The sequence below is a fragment of the Phaethon aethereus genome (assembly GCF_964289735.1).
Source record: "Phaethon aethereus genome assembly, chromosome: 3".
NCBI lineage: Eukaryota > Metazoa > Chordata > Aves > Phaethontiformes > Phaethontidae > Phaethon > Phaethon aethereus.
Genome location: NC_138576.1, coordinates 127999727 through 128018192, shown reverse-complemented (window position 1 = coordinate 128018192; position 18466 = coordinate 127999727). Strand labels below are relative to the sequence as shown.

The 18466-nt window shown below is 39.0% G+C and overlaps 1 protein-coding gene across 1 annotated transcript in view; it reads right to left on the bottom strand.

Annotated features, from left to right (window-relative positions):
- Positions 1 to 5922: 5922 nt before the first annotated feature.
- The window catches only part of EFEMP1 (EGF containing fibulin extracellular matrix protein 1), a gene marked incomplete at its 5' end in the record, with an annotated part of 47477 nt that continues 34933 nt past the window's right edge, over positions 5923 to 18466 (bottom strand). Inside the window, 7 exons of the mRNA XM_081997957.1 lie at positions 5923 to 6450; positions 8388 to 8583; positions 8717 to 8840; positions 10310 to 10429; positions 11871 to 11990; positions 14355 to 14474; positions 18124 to 18246. Coding sequence (XP_081854083.1) covers positions 6292 to 6450; positions 8388 to 8583; positions 8717 to 8840; positions 10310 to 10429; positions 11871 to 11990; positions 14355 to 14474; positions 18124 to 18246 — 962 coding nt within the window. The 3' untranslated portion in view covers positions 5923 to 6291. The remainder of the gene's footprint in view (positions 6451 to 8387; positions 8584 to 8716; positions 8841 to 10309; positions 10430 to 11870; positions 11991 to 14354; positions 14475 to 18123; positions 18247 to 18466) is intronic.

The window sequence follows — 18466 nt, the reverse complement described above, 5'->3', positions numbered from 1 at the left end:
CAAGGGTGTGTAAGAGCTTTGAGGCTGCTAATAGCAAACTGTAAATGTTTTCCTTGTGCCCACAGGTGCCAGGGGAAGAGCTTGTGTCCAGGACAGCGGTGTTTTTAATGGGTCTTAGTTGGCTTTTCTGTGAATTTGTGCAGTTATTTTTTCAGACTGCTCTGAGCTTTAACATTCCCAACACCCTGCCATAAGAATGGAAGGGGGGGAATGGGACCCAAACAGCATGTCGTGTTCAAGATGCAGTGGATTTACACAACTGTGTCAATGTTCAGCTTCATTCTATGCTAGGTCCCTAATTATTCCTGATGCCAGATTAGCTTTCTGGAGCTGTGGTTTGCTTTGAATAGTCTGTCATAACATTGCCACTCTCCTCCTGAGAGGTGGTGGTCAGTTCAGAGGCCTTTGGTGTTCAAATAAAGCCGGGATAACTTTTCCCTCATCTGCATCACTTTACATTTATCCCTTTTAGTTTTGTTTGGCGTTTTTCTCAGTATTTGGAGCCTTGTTTTCCAGGGATGCTCATCTTTACCTGAAAAACTGGGTATTGTTAGCAAAACTTTCTGCTCCCTCTGTTCTATCCACCCCTTAATTTGAGGCAGGTCCTTTGATACGTTAGCTGTAAGAACAGCTCTGGCACAGTGGTATTGCCAAATTCCTCCTCCGGGGACATGATAGAAACTTTCACTTCGTTTTTCTGCTGTGGCATTATCTTTTGTGCTTGTTCCCCTAATGTGTGGGTCACCCCCTTGGCCCCATCAGCCTCCTGGGAGGCTGCTTCTGCTGTGGTTGGAAGAGGCTTCATTTGCTAGTCCGGGTGTTTGCAAGTTGCTCCTTTGGCCTGCCTTGTTTGTTTTTCACATGTGACCTTCCAGATCTCAGAGCACTTCTATTTTCCTCATTCATATACAACATCAGCTTCTCAGAAGATGACTTACTGATTTTTAATAATGCCTTTTACCCTGCTGTTTTGGTATGTTGGCTTCCCCTCTGCAGCCCTTACTCTGAGCTTCCAAAATCTGTTTGTTTTCCTAGTTTCCATGCCGCCTGCAAGAATTTTGCTCTTTTGACTTCCCACTTGGGTGTTTGTTGTATATATTCTGTATAGGAAACATTCCTATATATTGCACATAGATACCCAATAAACATTCAAAGTGCAAGAAGAAAATATGACCCTCAGGAGGAGGTGGTCACATGTTCAGATGTTTCTTTCTGGAGTGGCATTGGCAGGATTTAGACCTTGAAGTGTCTGTGTAACATTCATGATTGTGGTTTCAGAGTTTAACAGCATAAATACGTTTGTGTTTTTTTTTAATGTTAACCCACCTGGCAGGCTGCTAAATTTGAAAGCCTTTCTGTATTCTTGCTTGTGTGTATGGATGGGCACGGCGCATGCCTTTGCATAGGGAGTTTTTGTAGACCAGAACTGCAGAGGCTTTAGGGGGTGTATTCGGGGGGGGGATGAATGTTTCATTACAGCTATGCAATAAAGTGCACCAGAGTGTGTGTTTGTAGGGCAGGAGCTGCTGAAGTGCTTAGCTGAGAGCTGAACCTTGCACTTTCAAAGGTCTGATCTGAAGCGTTTTAGTGGGAATGTTTCTTCTGTTTGAATATATATATGTACTATGTTGTTTTGTAGAAATTACAAAAATATTATATTAAAACTACAAAAATATTATGCGGATGCATTTCTGGGAGCGAGCAGAGATGCTGAATGCTGATGTCCCTTCTGGGACTGTTGAGATTCTGGATCAGAAAGTGAAATAATTTCTCTCTCAAGTGAGAGCAGTAACAGCATGTGACAGACGCAGTGTGACTGTTTACAAACAAAACCTGGAGCTCACCAAAGTCCAGTATTTTGATCTGCAGGAAGCATTGCTGTGTGTCTTGGCCACACAGCCCTTGATGTTAGTATCAAAGTGTTTTCTGAGATGCCAGAGAATAAATTGGGGGAAGCCTTCAATACTACTCTGTTGTATTGGTGTGACACAGTGCTTTTTGTGCTGGGCACATATACACAATAAATGGGAGGCTTTAAGAGTTAACTTTGAGATCACGTACATGGAACAAGTAATTTTTTAATCTGTATAATATAAAATCAGACTGTATTTTTTTCCCATGCAGAAATGACAAAAGCTGTTGCACTGTCCTTCAAATTTGCTTTGGCAAATGTAAGCCAACTCCATTTTATTAAACAGCTCTCTTTCCTCCTAATATATACAGCTATGTTTGCTGTATAAACATCTTAACTAGACATCTGCCTTTCCCCAGATATAAAACACAGTTGACTTTTTGCCCTGTTTCTGTTCACTGGGGCTGGTAACTTTTTCTTCTGGCCAGATGAAATGAAATTGGTTTTTGTACCAGATGCAGCACAGTTCAGTTTTGCATTACGCAGGTGTTCCCCCAGCTGGGAAGTGTGGAAACGTGCCATTTTGCTGAGATGATGGTGAGGTTTAGAAATGTGAGGGCGTTAAAAATAATTCTCGTTGTTAACAGTGGGCTTTGTCCCTGGTGGGCTCCATATGCTGAACAGCTGACTGGGGCAGCAGCTGTTCTATATTTTAATAGGCAAGTTATAAAGTTAGAAACATGGATGATCATTCAAAACATAAGCAACTCTTTGCGGTCATGGAAACGGGATTCAACAATAAACTTGAATTTGTGAGCCTTCCAAACAAAATAATCCCACTGCACTGTGTTCAGGTGGTCTCGGGGAAGTGAATGAACTTGCGTTTCTATTTCCTTAAGTTCTGTTTACTCAGTCCTATTTTCTTTTACTTTTATCTCCCTGTTTTCTATTTCTGAGAAGATATTAAACTTTGCATGTGATCCTGATTTAGATTCTTCTACAACAGTGACAGAGATTTATATGAGAATCTTTCTTGGGGCATGTTATTGAAAATGGTCATGCTGGTAGGATATAGCGAAGGCTGAGTAAAAACTTTACTCTCATAATTTCTTGGGATTTCAGGGTCCCTTTTAACCCAAGTAGCTATTTAGACTTTTGTTGCGTGTTTGCTGCAGCTCCGTATCCTCTGCAAGAAACATGAAGACCTGCTTTCCTGGAGAATCGGATGAACCTTTGGGTTTCCCTCCTAACAACACACAGGCTTTCTGGCACAACGTTGCATACAAGAGCTCTCCTTGTTCAGGCTCTGAACCATCTTCTCACTGTGATTAAGGACTTATTTCGGACACTCTCATGCTCAATCGTGTACCGCACCCCTATCCAAAACAATAGCAACCACCCCCTTATGATTTCTGCACAGTCCTGCTGTAGTCCCTGGCTTGCTTTGTTTGCCTGCTCGTGTTTTGGTTTGGAGGGGCTGCTGTTATCTCAGCTCCTCGCTTCCATAAAAGTGCTGTGATTAACATTGTGTGTAGAGAGTGGTGCCCACACCCAGTGACTGCGTTTAGGTCTCAACCAACTCGTAGCAAAATAATGGCAAGTATCTGGATCTGTGCTCCTGAGCGATGTGTGATAACCTCTGACTTGGCTAGTTTGGGCTGTAAGTGGTCTCGTATAGACCTGAATATTGCAAACAGATGGGGAGGAGGGTGGTTGGCAGGACAGCTTGTGCAAAAATAAAATGGTTTAAGCCAAGTCTATGAGCATGATGGGATGTGGAGGAACAAGTGGGCTGAATATGGCCTGGGCACATGGACAAGCTACAACTGCCTCTGCTGTTTGTGCCATTTGATGACTATATATTTTTCTATGTGATCTATATAATGATCAGTTTTGGATCAGTGTCTGATAAGCCAAGATTTAAAAGGATTAAAAGTGCCAGTGATGAAACTGGTGCAAATGAGCACCCTGTTTATTTTGGCAGAATGTGAAGATAGAGTGAATCCTTGGGGCAGAGCCTGGCAGCCTGGGGATGATTTGTGTCTGTCTGATTTGCAGCAGTGACCAGCCTGGTGCCTTGCAAGTCCCAGGACTGAAGGAGGCAAAGCCACTTCAGCCTCCTCTGGGCCACTTCTCAAGTACTGCTCTACCAGATGTGAGGAAACTGCCCATTTTAAACCTAGAAACAACAAAAAAATTGATTGTTTCTTGGAATGGGCGATGCTGAATCACACAATTTGGGAAGCTAAAAGTCAGTGTTCAAGAACAGTGCCAATGCTGGGGACAGAGTGGGATACTTGGAGGCCAGCGCAGCTAGTTTCTGAGGGCAGACTACATAGAGGGAAATTGTTAGTTGACAAACTAAGTACGGAGGTGAAAGCATGCTGCTTGCCGCAAGAATTGCAGGGAGGAGGAGGAGGTTAGAGGCGTTGTGCTCAGTACTTGTGTGGGGTGAGGAGTTGCCTTTCAAACCAAGAGGATTTGTAGTGATGATGAATGGGGAGGAATTCCTCTGGGGAGAGGAAGGAGCTTCCTGCAAGCCAAACTCTATATACCAGAGGGTTTTCACCATGGAAGACACCAATTAAATCCCTCTGCAAAGCAGCTGGGTTTGTATTGGTGAGCTCCTCTCTGCAGAGAGGGATGAAGGCTACCTGGGGTCTTATCCCACAGCTCTGGGGCCCCAGGGCAAGCAAATGTGACCCAGTGCCTGCACTATTTTTTTGGCCTATGCCACAACCATATGCTCTGACCTTTTTGGCAGCTGAAGTATTTGTTTAAAGCCACAAATGATAGCCTGAAGGAATGATCATTGGGTAATGGGGTCCTGCTCTGCAATTTGTCTGAGTGTGGGGGATGTGTCACCCTAAACCAGAGCGGTTGTGGCCTGTGCAAAGTTATATTCTGGAGCAAATTTTTGCTGTCTTGCCGTGCAGGACCTCTGGATGCCAAGTTCTCCGGCCATGCTCGTTGCTGCTTTTGGCACATTCCTTGAGAGCAGTCACTGAGGGTGATTGACATGAAAAAATGTGAATCTGTTGGTCTGCACCACAAGAGGATTTTTTTTTGTGTGTATAATGTATGCACTATTCACATATTTTCTATAGAAAATGAATTTTAAGTAGAAAACAGGCTCCTTCCTGCAAATTAGCAACTATCTAGCTAATTGTATGTTGGTATATTTTTCCTTTTTAAAATTTCAGTAAAACTAAAACTCAGCAGGTAATAAGTTTGTCTTTCTACAAAGGAATTGTGTTTTTTAGTCTTCTATGTAGATTGAGATCTGGGTCACTCAGTGGGGCTTTGACTCCCACAGTAGCTGACAATTCAGCCCCCTAATGCAGCCAATGAACTACCTCAAAAAAGACTAAATACAATATGGTAAGAGAGCTTTATTAAAAATTTTGTACATCGGAGGATTAACTACTACATTTTAAACAAGAAATAAGATTTTACATATTACAAAAGATGTTATTAGTTCTTGAATTAGAAAGATTTTTATGAACACTGTACATGATACATCTGAGTTGTAAGAGCAGAAATAGGACTGAGTGCCTGAAAATATAACTTAATAAGCAAATGCACTCAATTCTTAGTGTACAACATAGTATTGCTGGAAAAATAGCATGTTAACTTCTGTCTGAAAATGCTGTATGTATCTAACCGGTAACTACCAACAGTGTTCTTGGGAGAAAGCATGGACACGTGTACCCTGTGTGGCGATTCTCCATTTGGAGTTTCTCATTGTTAGAGAAATTTTCTTCTTATGGTTTATTTTTCTTGGAGAGAGCAGAATGTTATTCCGTGGTATGGTTAACGCAATCTGCATATAAAAACCTAATGCAAAACACTTCTCACAATGTAACTTTACTTCCAACCCAGATTAGAAAAACCAAATGGTAGCACATAAATGTCTACAGAAATAGATTTTTATTGACTGTTATCTTTTGTTACAAAGTTGTTAAAAAGAAGAAATATATTTTAGCTTATCAGATAACCGTTACTTTGTGTATCATTCATCCTATATAATTTTTTCTTTTTGAGATTGTCGGTGTAGCTGCATTAGAATTTAAAATAAAAAGAACAGAGAAGATCACCTTTTAATTGCATGACCTATTTGGCTAGGAAGGGTGTGTGAAGTTTTACGAGATAGTATGAACATACAGTTCTTGTACAAAAGCGTAGTATGTAACTAGTCCAAGAAAGGTAATAAAAAAGATTTAAATCTTTATACAGAAAGTGACAATGCCCATGTTATACTATGGAACACATCTACTAATTTTGAATTACAGGTGTAATGTGTGGATTAAAGATACCAACTTACTAAACAAATCTTAAAAAAAAAAAAGAGCAAAATCTATAAATAAAATAGTAAGTGCTTTCTTTAAGATAATACTCTTTGGCTGCTTTGAGTGCCAGTGAAGGGTTATTGAAAACCACTAAAATGCATAAGGTCCCACTATTATTGTTAATCTTAACACCGAGCTTGTACGATAATTCAAGCTGTTGACTGTTAGCATCTCCAGATCCACAATGTGTTCTCTTGGTCCTGATAGTGATTTCACCAGTACAAGCATTGCACTTACGGCGCTTGTTTGCTGAAAGAACAACAAAAAAAGTTTAATTCAGTCAAATCTGAAACGATTCCCTAGTTTGTGTCAAGAGAGTGCTTGCGTGTTACTATGCTGTAAAAATGCTCTGTCTCAGCACACAGATATACAATGCAAGTATTCTTTTAACATTTTTTCAATGGCCATGACTAATCTCACACCTGGCTTTGCTGCAGGGAAAACTTTACCTGACTAAGGCTCAGAGGAATAAACTGCACTGCAAAATCTGTTCCTGGTTATGCTGACTCTCCTAAAGGATGTGAAAAGTGGTAATCTATCCCAGGATGGTCTTTGGTTTTTATCCCCATCTATCAGCTTTTAAAATGTATGAAGAATAAGTAAAACAAGAGACCTAATGTCTTTAGCAGTGATGTAGCTTGTTCAGTGGAAACTCTAAATCTGTCTCATGGCTCACACTTGAGAAGAAGTCGTGCTCCCCTTGTAAACACTGGGAATTTTTGCAGCTGATGTGCCTATTGCCATCCCGGTCTTGTACTGCTCTGAAGCTCTTTTCCCAGTCTGGGATCATGCTGCCGGGGTATGCTGACAGCCCTTGTCTGTGGCACGCTGCTGGTTTGTTAAAAAGCTTTGTAATTTACAGATGATAATAAAAGGGTAAACTCCATCTATTACAAATTCTCTCACCGTGTCTAATGAGTAGGGTATACAGATGAATCCAATCCATGTGCTGTATCTGAGGCCCAGCTCAGACTTTTGCTACAACAATAGGAATAACTTCTAAGTGAGCTTTTGTTTACCACAGTCCCTTGACGGGAATAAACACACGCTTCCTTACTTAAGGCCTGCAATTCCTTGTTGGGTGGCAACAGAAGATTGGATTTGTTAGTCTAAAGAAAAGTCAGTCTGAAGGCTAGATTGGGGTCTAACCCCAAGCTAGAGTTGGAGTGTCCTGTTCTTTAAGCAAATTAACTGTTTGCAGTTTGGGGGTAGCTATGGGGTTTTGATGTGTAATAAATCCAGGGAAAAGCACTGGATTATAGGCTATACCAGAAGAAGTGAGATGCAGATGAGTACTTCGTCATTCCAATCTTGGGGAAACATCGTGTAAATAAGCAGTGCCATATCTTAGTACACTTTCTGGATTTATTTTCAAAACGCCCTAATCTTAAGATTCGAAGAAAAATAAACAAAAATGAAAACCTTCCAACTAATATATTTATGATTTAAATTTTTTGTGCTCATGCTGTTTTACTGAGTGTAAACCCACATACGAAGCAAAAAGGATTTCCCAGGAATTTGTAAATATTACAAGCGTCCAAGAAAATCAGATTTCTTCCAAAAAAATCTTAAAAAGCAGATGTTATAGTCACTTTCATTCATGTGTATCTACTTGAATGCATTACGCGAACAGGAAATACTGCTATTGTAAGTCTTTTGAACTGTTGTGGTTTTCCAAAATAGTTGCAGCACTTTGAGAAAATAAAGGTTTAAGGATGTCTTGACACAAAACCTTTGCAAGGTGGCCTGAACTTAGCACTGTAGAAATCAGTGCCCCATCCCAAGCTATTATTCTTTTTCACAAAAATGGGAAACTTAATGAAAGTAATTGTACAAGGAATCTTTCCATAATCCTCTCCTAAATATACATATACATGGGGTGTTGATAGAGAGAGTGAAAAGCATAGAGTTCTCATTTGTGTCTGACATGAATATTTAGCAGTCCTGTGATACCCATTATTGCTACTAGTGTTATACTCATTTGAAAGAAACAGTTTGATTCTCAGTTTAGAGTTTTCAAGTAGGAAAGTAAAAGGCTTTTCAAAATTTGGAAACCAAGCACATTTAATAAGGAAGTATCAAAAAGCTGATAAACTTTGGGATGCTGTGATACTCTTACGGGGACATTTGATGTGCACCAGTGGCTTTTATGCCCTGCTCAGGGTCCAACTCCCACCAATACTCACTCTCAGGTAAAATTCTCCATTTTCATTTCCAGATTTGATCCGGAATGTGTTAATAGTATTAGGGTAAATAGTGGTTGCCTGAATCTGGAAGATGTCTGATGGTACTGTTCTGTCTGAACGGATGCTCATGTATTTGTACACGACAGAGTAAGGCAGCTCTCGGCAAATGGCATTTGAAACGGGGCAGACGCAGCGGCTGAAAAGAAAAAAAAAAAAAAGGGGATGAAACTGTGATAGTTGCAAACAAATGGTACTGCTTTCAGTTGTATTTGATCATGTTGCCTGTTGAGGATGAACCAAAAAAAAAAAAAGACTAATTTTCCTCTTACTTCTCAGATGTAAGAACATAAGGCTCTTGACAAGGATTTCTTGGGTAACAGCGAAATCCTCCGTGGTAATTCCAGCAAATTTCATCCTCTCTGCATTCGTTAGTAGTCTCACATTCATTTATATCTAGGAGGAAAGAAAAAGGACTCTGTCAAAGCAGATGGAAATGAGTTTGCTACAAAAAGAAACACAATGTCCTCAACAACAACAAGAACAAGCCACCTGCTTGTCTTGATGAAACCAAACAGGTCTCTGTTTACCTGCTTTTCTGGGGCCTGTCTATAAAGGGTTTCTCTATGCAGAAATTGAATAAATTTGTTAATAAATGAATTGTGTTAATCAAGTTTGGGGATTTTTTTAGTTGACTAAAACACATGAATCGTATGTAATGCAACTGTAGAAATACTGTGAAGTTTCTAATTAGCAAAGAATGATTTTATACCAGAAGATATCTAGTAGACAGAAGAAAAAGGTTTTGAGGCAGAACTGTGATTTCCTGCCTTTTGCAGGTTCTCACTTTTAATTGCCTGAGTTTCATGGTCTAATGAAAATGCTTAGTTAATGGCTATATTTTAACTGAAATAGCTTTGAAAGGAATAATGAAAATTTTGTTTATTGTGCAAAGTAGAGCTTTCTTTTTTCCCCCCTGGGAAGATAACCCTGAATGGAGGTGGGGACAGCCAGACTTGTGTGGTATTAATGCTCTATTATCCTGTCAGTGCCAGAACTCCATTACTGTCTACTTACATGGTCTCCCGAAATTAACAGTCACAGAAAGGGTTTATTCAAATGTAATCTCTCAGAAGGCACAAACAGATTTTTAGATGGCCAAACTAATGACCCCACAATGTTCAGTATCAGCTGCTGTTCTTAGGAAGGGAAAGAAATGAATCTGAAATTAATAAAAATATGAGTAACAAAATTTGAATTACTTCCTTGTCCCTTCTGCCTATAATTAGCATACCTATTTATTTCTAAAAATGACTGTTAAATTGGTTTCTGGATTACATAAGCAGTGGTTCTTGCACTTAATATGTTCTTCTGCAATATTCTCTAATAAGATGCACAGACATTTAGCACCAGTGAGTTAAAAAACACAAACTTTAGAACTCTGGCGTTTGGTGGCACCTGACCAGAACATTTACTTTGCTAAACATAATTTATCTAAGCTGCTCAAGTCTTGCACTTTTTTCTCCTGTTATCAGAAGAAACATATCTTTCACTTCTACTGTGGCTGGATTTAGGAACCTCTATAAAATATGATACAAAGCCAGGTTTAGTGTCTACAAAAGCAGCCTGATTTTCTTCAGAGATAAATGTCTCTGAAACTTAGACTCACTACCTAAACATCGAAGACAAGTTTTACATGGGAGTTGCAAAAACTGAAGATTTGTCCTAAGAATCTGAAGGATTCAAGTATGAGCTAATAGAAGATATGCAATTAATCATCAAATGCTTTATCAACATATCTTTTGCTAATGTAATGGTAATCCTGTCACGAAATACAAACACTTGGATAGCAAGCATTCTTAGTCTTGCCTGAAACGGTGGCGTTAGTAATGCACTATGGAGACTGCTAAGATGAGGGCACTTACCTTGACATGTTCTGCCTCCTACTACCTGGTATCCTTCAGGGCAGACACATGAGAATTTTCCTGGTTCATTGACACACTGATACTGACATATGTAACTTGAGGTTCTGCATTCATCAGTGTCTGCAGAGAGCAAAAGAGCTTAAACTTATTGTTTTTAACATCTACCTTGTTACAGAACTCAACAGAATAGCTAAATGCTGGCTCTAACAAGAAAAAATGAATTCTGTCTAAAAAGGATAAGTTGTCAAAAAACTGAACTGTACTGCTTAATGCCTCAAAGTTGCAAACAGAAGGGCTAGTTCTACTTGTGTTTTATCAATAATCTTCCCAAATGAGAATTTTGGATTTGAGAAAGCAAAGCTAAGTTAGACTTCAGAACAGGTTTGGGAAAACAACTCTTGAAAGAATTTATAGTTTTAGTATTCCAAACTATGATTACTTTCACAAGAAACACAGATGTGAGATTAGTTAGTAAGGCAAAAATACTGCCTTTATATTTGTGCCCTACCTTAATGGAATAGCTCTTTGGGAAAGAGGGTAAGGCCTACTTTTTGTCTTCAAGTAATACTCAGTGCATACCATTCTCTTTTGCTTTTTTTTAATCCTTGTGTAACCATCAGTCCTTTGATAGAGAAGTGTAGTGTGAAACAGAATTTAACCGTATATGCCATTAACTGGAAATTAAATTCTGAATGAATCTTAAATGAAAACCTATCAAAACTAGGGAATGGCTTGGAAAACAGCGTAACTCCCTCCTACTACCTCTGAGGCTTGAGCCTAGTTCTTAATTTTCATCAGGGATGCCCTTGGAGCCTGCATACTTGCTGCTCCCTGTTCTGTTTGCTTGCAAGTAGGATTAGCTTAAGCAGCTTGGAGAGGGAGCATCTGTAATAGCTCTGCTGGCTTGTTTAGGAGGGCAGTGGTAAACCAAAAAGACATCTTTTGGCTCAAAGACTGGTAGAAAGGATATGGGCTTTAAGGGTGAGATCATCATGTGTCCAAAAGGAGATTAGAGGACCCCTGTGGAGGCACTGGCAGAGAAAATAGTGTTGATTGTATAATCATCAGGAGACATGCTGTTTGTATACACAGGCTTGAAAGTACAACTGTCGCTTCCTTAAAATCACAAATTTGAGGTTTTATTTTCAGAGGAGCCTAACAGCACACTAAATTGCACTTGTTTTTAGTTTGCATTCCTTTCTGATTCATTTGATGGTCATCAGCATTAGACCACACACAATTCAACTGAGTTTGCGAAATAAGTATTCGGAAGCCTTATTCTTCCCAGCTGTGATCTGAAGTGTAGTAATGTCTGTCCTGTTTTGCACTTACTATTAAAGAGATACCCATACCTACGTGTACCTGAATACAGCTGCTAAGGTGTGTATTAGCAACCACATTTGCAACATAAAAAAGTAAATGTCTTAAGGGTTTTGGCTACAAACTGCACCCACAGTGTGGCTCCTCTTGAATTTTTATCCCTTAGTTCACTGAAAGACTTCTGGGAAAATAATGGAAGAAAAAAAAAAATTGCTCTTCCAAGACAAAAGAAATTGCTTACCTTCACAGTTGATTCTGTCACTGCTTAACTCAAATCCTGGATTACACTGACAGATGAAAGAACCCAGTATATTGTAACACTGTTGTGCACACGGGTTATTGGCATCACATTCGTTTATGTCTGAAAGAAAAATTACAGATCTTTATCTTGTGTAGCTGGTAATTAGGCTGATTAAGTGGATTAGTCCTTAGTCTGGGCCTATTGCTAGCAGAAGCTCAGTTGACTATATCAATATAGAACTGCAGTCACTGGAACAATGTCAGATCTATGCTTTACATTCCATGTAGGAAAAAAGCATTTTTCCAGGAATGAGAGTTATTCTAATGTGTGATGAATTCTTCCAAAAATGTTTAGTGTGGCTATTAAACTCCACATTCCAGAGTCTTTTTTCAGGTATGAAATGCCAAGTCTCTATAAATAATTGATATAAGGAACACATACTGATAAGACCTCTCAGCATGCAGTGGTTAAGATTTATTTGAGCTATTTATTACTCTTAAAATTTGTTCTTTTAAATTCCATTACAATTATAACATGAGCCTTTGAGGCCAGTAGAGTTTTGCAATGCTGTAAGGCCTCGACCATATTGGGGGAAGGTATGTTTCTGTGCTAGATTTTTTCCATGATGTGCCCATCCTAAGAACATATGTGAGAACACTGTGGTATGAGAAGAGAAGCAATTTTTAATGGCAAGTTTATGTAACTGTCATCACCTCTGGAATCTATAACACTTGTTTTTCATAGGCTGTTGACTAACTGCTGCCTCTGTCATTCACTCTGTAGATTTTTAGGGTATTTTTCCCCTGTACTCCTTCCCGCATGTTTTCCATTCGTATTTGTGTTTATCAGATACAAGTATTAGTAGAGAGCTGCATTTGGGAAAGAAAAGATCTTGAGTTCATGGCTTTTGCAAATGCTTATAAATGTCAGCAAGACACAGATACAACTAAAAACGGACAAAGACTACTAAGATTAGGCATTCACAAAAATCAACAAGGAGGAAATTAATTATCTATATGATGAACCTCCTAGTCCTGAAAATGAATGGTAATAAGGGAAAACTGATTACAAAGGCTTTTTTCGTCCTCCTTTTAGTTAATTTCAGGCAACAGTGCAAAGAATGTACATCATGACAATGCTACCAGAAGGAATAAATAAGCTAGCCAAAGCCACAATTCTGTTTGTTTTCTTTCCAAGAAATATTGACCCACTTTCAATATATGCAGAAGTTGTAACACAAATGTAATTGGTACAGCTGTCAAGTATCACTTCTGCCAGATGACTGTTGCAGATGTGAAAGTCTGTCTTGATGCAGCAACCATGCATTTACAGATTTTTCTTAAGTTTTATCCCACCTTTCCTGGTGGGAGTATGCCGCCTTAGGCTGGGAGGCCAGCAAGTTAGAGAAGGGGCATTTTGGTGAAGCACCTAGCAAACTTGGAGTTGTCATGGATTTGTGAGTGTAACTAAAAGAATACACCTTGCATTTGAGCCACGGAAAGGGTCAAGTAACAACTTATCACATGTGTCCATGTGCAATTTTCTACCCTATGATTTGGTGAAAAACAAGAAATTCCTCTCACTTCAGTGCTAGGCAGTGTGCCAGGATACTTGATAAGATATGGCAATGCTTGGAAATAATGGTAGAAGCTGTAAAACCCAGATTGATTTTTATATATTAAAAATGTAATAGAAATTTTATATAAAAATTATAGCCATAAAGAAGTTCTGACCATCTCCATCACCAGTCTCTTGATTTTTTTTTTTTATGGCCAGTATCTCTGCACTTCAGTGGACATAGTTACCTTTTTATTATTACTCTAATTCTTCTAGAACAGAACTTAACGATTTCAAATAGTCTTAAAGTTTTACTGCAAGGCTTCCCTAACCGCTTTGCTGCTAAAGGAAGGATCACCTCTAAAGGGTCACTCTTCCCTAGTGACCCTCATTTTCATTTTTAACATAATTTTCTAGATATTAATATGTGACATTTATCGATGCTTTCTTTTCTCACTACATTTACCACGTGCTGAGGATAATTACACTTAACTGCAGTTGTACAGTATTGTTTCCCCTGGTTTCCAGTTCCAGCCTTTGTGTTGCATGAACTGGGAATAATATCATGAAAGCCAATGATCATGCAAAGTGATCCACCAGAACTGAAAGAATAATTAAATGTAAGATTAAATAATGTATATAAAACTCCAGGGTTCCACTTGCCAAACTAGATGCTCCTCAGAAACCTGCTACGCTGACAAAATAACAGCTCTTCAGTAGGGCTCCAATTTTCTCTATAACCCTCTTGTACTTCTCAGATCACTTGCAGGAGAGGGTCTCAATAGAGCAATGGGTATGTCTTACCGGTCGGTATTTATTTCTTTTAAGTTGGGATGAAGGTAGTTAGATTTCAACTAGTAAATTTCAACAGTATTTGTCTCTATACCAAGTGAGCTTATGTGTAAGTATGTGCAGAGAAGTTCTTACCTACACAGGTGTGGTTGTTGGAGGCTAACTGGAAACCGGCATTGCACTGGCAATAATAGGAACCGGGAGTGTTCACGCATCGATGGTGGCAATATGGAGGCAGGGTGCATTCGTCGATGTCTGAGTTACCGAAAAAGAAATTAGTTCAAATGGAATCACAGCAGTTCACTGTTGCTGTCTTGTGTCCAAAGAAACTGTAAAGTTAATTGCACTTGATTAAAAGCAGGGATAAAAGCTTATGTGAGCCAGGTATTGCTTCCATGGATAATTAATGGCAATATTATTTAACTTTTTCTTTGACTTCTGTAAAAAAATGTTTTATGCTGATTGTCTTCTATCCACTGAGATCAATACACATTCCAACTTTATTTTTGATTCAGTTCCACAGTACTGCTTGGTCTTGTTTATTTTGTGTAGGTAAAACTGGGAATGTTTTGTTGTGCTTTTCAATCAAGATTTCTCATGAGCAGACATAATGCCGATCAACACAGTGATGTGGCTTGTAGCTCTTGTTTTTCCAAAAATTTGCGCACAGCACTCTTAGGATGTACTAAATCTTTTCAGCTCCATTAGGAAGAGTCCAAATTTTCTGTGCAAGTACAGGGGAACGGCAAGGATAGAAGATTAATGGGCCTGAAAAGCAAACAGGTGGCTGTGCTTCTGCAGGGATCCCCCAGAAACTGGCTTCCTCCCCCAAGGGGTTGCCATTGCTCCCGGTCCCCTCTCTGCCTCTCCTGCATACCTTTCCATACAGCAGCACTAGCACTTTCCGGCTGCGCTCTGGTGCCAGGGAAGGTGATCGGATGGGCTGAAGTTGGTGCTATCTCAGGCAGTATTAACTTTCCACAGACCCTCCTTGCAGATTAGCCCTGGTTTTGAGGTGGAGCAGGCTGCCTTTCCAAGTTTCAGCATTCCTAATGTGCATTGGAGCAGGGTTTTCACCTGCAAACCATACAAAATGTGCAACAGCCCATTCTTTTACCTCTCCATTTTAAAAGATTTCCTTGCATTCTGGAGGAGATACTGACTCTGTTTTTGTCTGAAAAACACTCTTTAAAATATGCCACAATGCTGATCATCCAGGTATGTGCAGCAGCCGTCTTTAGTTATAGCCTGCTTAAGCTTGGTGAAGAAATCAATGCCATGTTCTGTACGTGTACACAATGTGAGATTTCAAAGGCTCAACGCTTCAGACAAATAAGACCAGTTTTCACTGGAACAAAGAAAGGCACTTCCCATATCCATGCCAGATCTTGAGTTTCCTACCTCCAGCTGTTTCCACCATAGATGTGTTTAAAAAGAGGCCAAGACTTTTTTTTTATAATGAGGAAAGTGTTTGTTTTAATATCAAGTGAAAAAATATTCTTCACAAGTTAACCCTTTCTTTGCTGAATTTGCAGTTGCTGTTTGGGGCTAAACTCAGCAGTGGAGTGTTTTGGATGGTTCTGAATGAAAAGGCTTATGCTGGAAAATTCCTGGCTATCTGTACAGTAGCAATTGTTGCTGTAACTCTTCTGCAGAGAGAAATTTGGAAGTGGAATAAATTAGGAGGCACAGCAGATCTCTTCCATCCTTGACTTTTACGGGACTAAGCTCTTACAAATTGCTATTTAAAGATCTGATTATACAATATAGACCTATGAGCAATGCTGTGCTGCTTAGGTACTGCATTTATGCATATAAATGCTTCCAGGATCTGACTCTAGTTCAGTGGGAGTTTTTCTTGTGGGATTAGGCACATCAGCTCCATGCAGATCTAAGGGCTAAATGTTATCTTATCAGTTTGGCCAAATCTTCTGTTGGAAGTAATGCCAGCAAACAATTCATTCTATCTGCGGTCCCATGTTTCAGAAAAGACTAATTTTGCAATATGTGAACAAGCAAATAAAAAACCAAAAAAAATCAAAGACAGAAATGATTAGTGTGTTTAGAGTAAAATCCATCAATTGTTAGAAATGAGTCCTTTTCTCCCTCTACCTTGAAGCCAAAATAGTCTGGAAAAATTTCTTTCAAATTTGAGAAACATTTCCTCCCATATGGAGAACCTCTATCAAGATCTGGCCCCAAGAACATTTTCTGGCTAAGTTGTTATGAAATCCCCAAAGACAGGCTTTATTCTGAAATGCTGACAGTACTGAGCGTAGGGATGTACTTATAATTTAGGTCAGTGTGTAATATGTAACACAGGTGTTATTCTTGGTTTTGACCTAAATAGAAGGGAAATGTCACTTTCCAGGCATCTTCATGGATAGATTTAGATGCATAAATGTATGTACAAGTAGATATAAGGGTGTATCATTCTGCTGCTTTTGAGTGCTGTAACGTGTCCCGTGAGACTTTCAGTTAGCACCATGGGTCTTGACATAAAAAGTGCTATTGCATAGCAGTAATATACTTTACCTGCTCTAAAAAGGCTAGATAAACCCCAGATATTTAAAAAAAATCAATGACCTATTTTCCTCTACCTACATTCCAAACTATTCATCCTACTCTTGCACAGAGAACCGAGAAAAATCAGATTATCTGTGTTTGCACCAATTTGACAGTTGAGGGCCTGATCCACATCTCTTAGGAAAGAGATAAGAATTTTGGGGTTGATTTCTTCAGCCCTTGGCTCAGAACCCTAAAGAAAGAGCCATGCCCAGAAATTTAAATTAGTCTAGATGTATACTGAAATGTCAGCAGTTTCCTTCCTGCAGCCCTGTGTTAGGCAGTGACTACCTGTAGCCTTAGCAAGGCTTTTTGAAAGAGCTTAAAAATAAAAAAAAGTCTTAAACACTTTCAAATGCAGGATCCCTAACGTAAAGAAAAAGAAGAAAACCTGAAGTTCTGTTGTTCCTGTTCTGCTAAGTAAAAAAAAAAAAAAAAAAAAAAAACAAAACCAAAAACAAGCCAAATCAAATGCTTTTCTCCTAGGCTGCATAAAACCAGTCTGTGTCTTACAAGAGGCGGTCTTGAATATCACCTCATGATGTATATAGTTGATTCTCTTATTTCATAGTTTTTGTTACCTCTGACAAACCTAAGACTTAAGGCTGGATTGCCTATGAAAGCAATTCATCCATTGAAATAATGATGAAAGAGGAGTTAAATAAAGGCTGAAGGAGGACTGAAGGAATGGAGTAATGGCACTTTTGCATAATGTCCTCAAATGAGGATGCAATAGGAAAGATGCAGCGTTGACACTGCACTTGAATTTAATGCTATACTTGTGTAGGTCTCAAGGGTGCTAATATCTTACTTTGCTTTATTCTCTTTTATGACATAGTGGTTTATAAGTTGCAAATACCATATACCTGCATTCAGAGTTTCCATCTCTTTCATTTATCCTCGTAAAGCTGAGTACTGAAACAGACTGTCCAAGGGGGCTTTGCAGAGCAGGGATTAGGTTTGTGTGAAGGTAGTGCTTGGTCCTACAGATCTGGAGTCAAGTCTCACGGAGGTCAGTGCAAAGATATGCTTTAGTTTGCTGCTGTAGTAGTCTTATGACTGTATCTGGGATGTTAGGCAGTACCCCAATATGAACAATAAACACAATGGTAAGTATTAGGAAAATTAACCTTGTGAAGTTCAACTCTAACTGTTGATTATACTTAAAATAGTTTCTAGTTCCATGTTTTAGTGATTAATTATTGTGATAAAGTGATTATTCCATTGCATTTCAAAGTTGTATAGCTATTTTACAGTGCACATACCTATACACTTTATAATCAGTATGAAGTTTGCGACTGTAGATAACGAAAGAAAAGAATTCTAGAGCAACACTTACCAACACACTGGTCCCCTCGTTTCTGATAGCCTGGAGGACACTGGCAGCTGAAGGACCCTCTTAAATTGACACATACTTGGTCAGCTCTACAGTTATGGGTTCCAGTTGCACATTCATCTATATCTTTATAAAAAAAACAAATGTAATATTAGTCATAAAGTTTACTTAAAATATTTAGCCTGTTGAAATGCTTTATCCATCTTTGAGCTACCTGTAAGTGAAGGCAGCAAAGTTTAAATATACTGCAAAGATATGTCATCTCAATGCTTATTGTATTTGCAAGACATAATGTTATCAGATTTCTTATAGTGTTAAGTTCTGACATACTGCATTTTGGAAATAT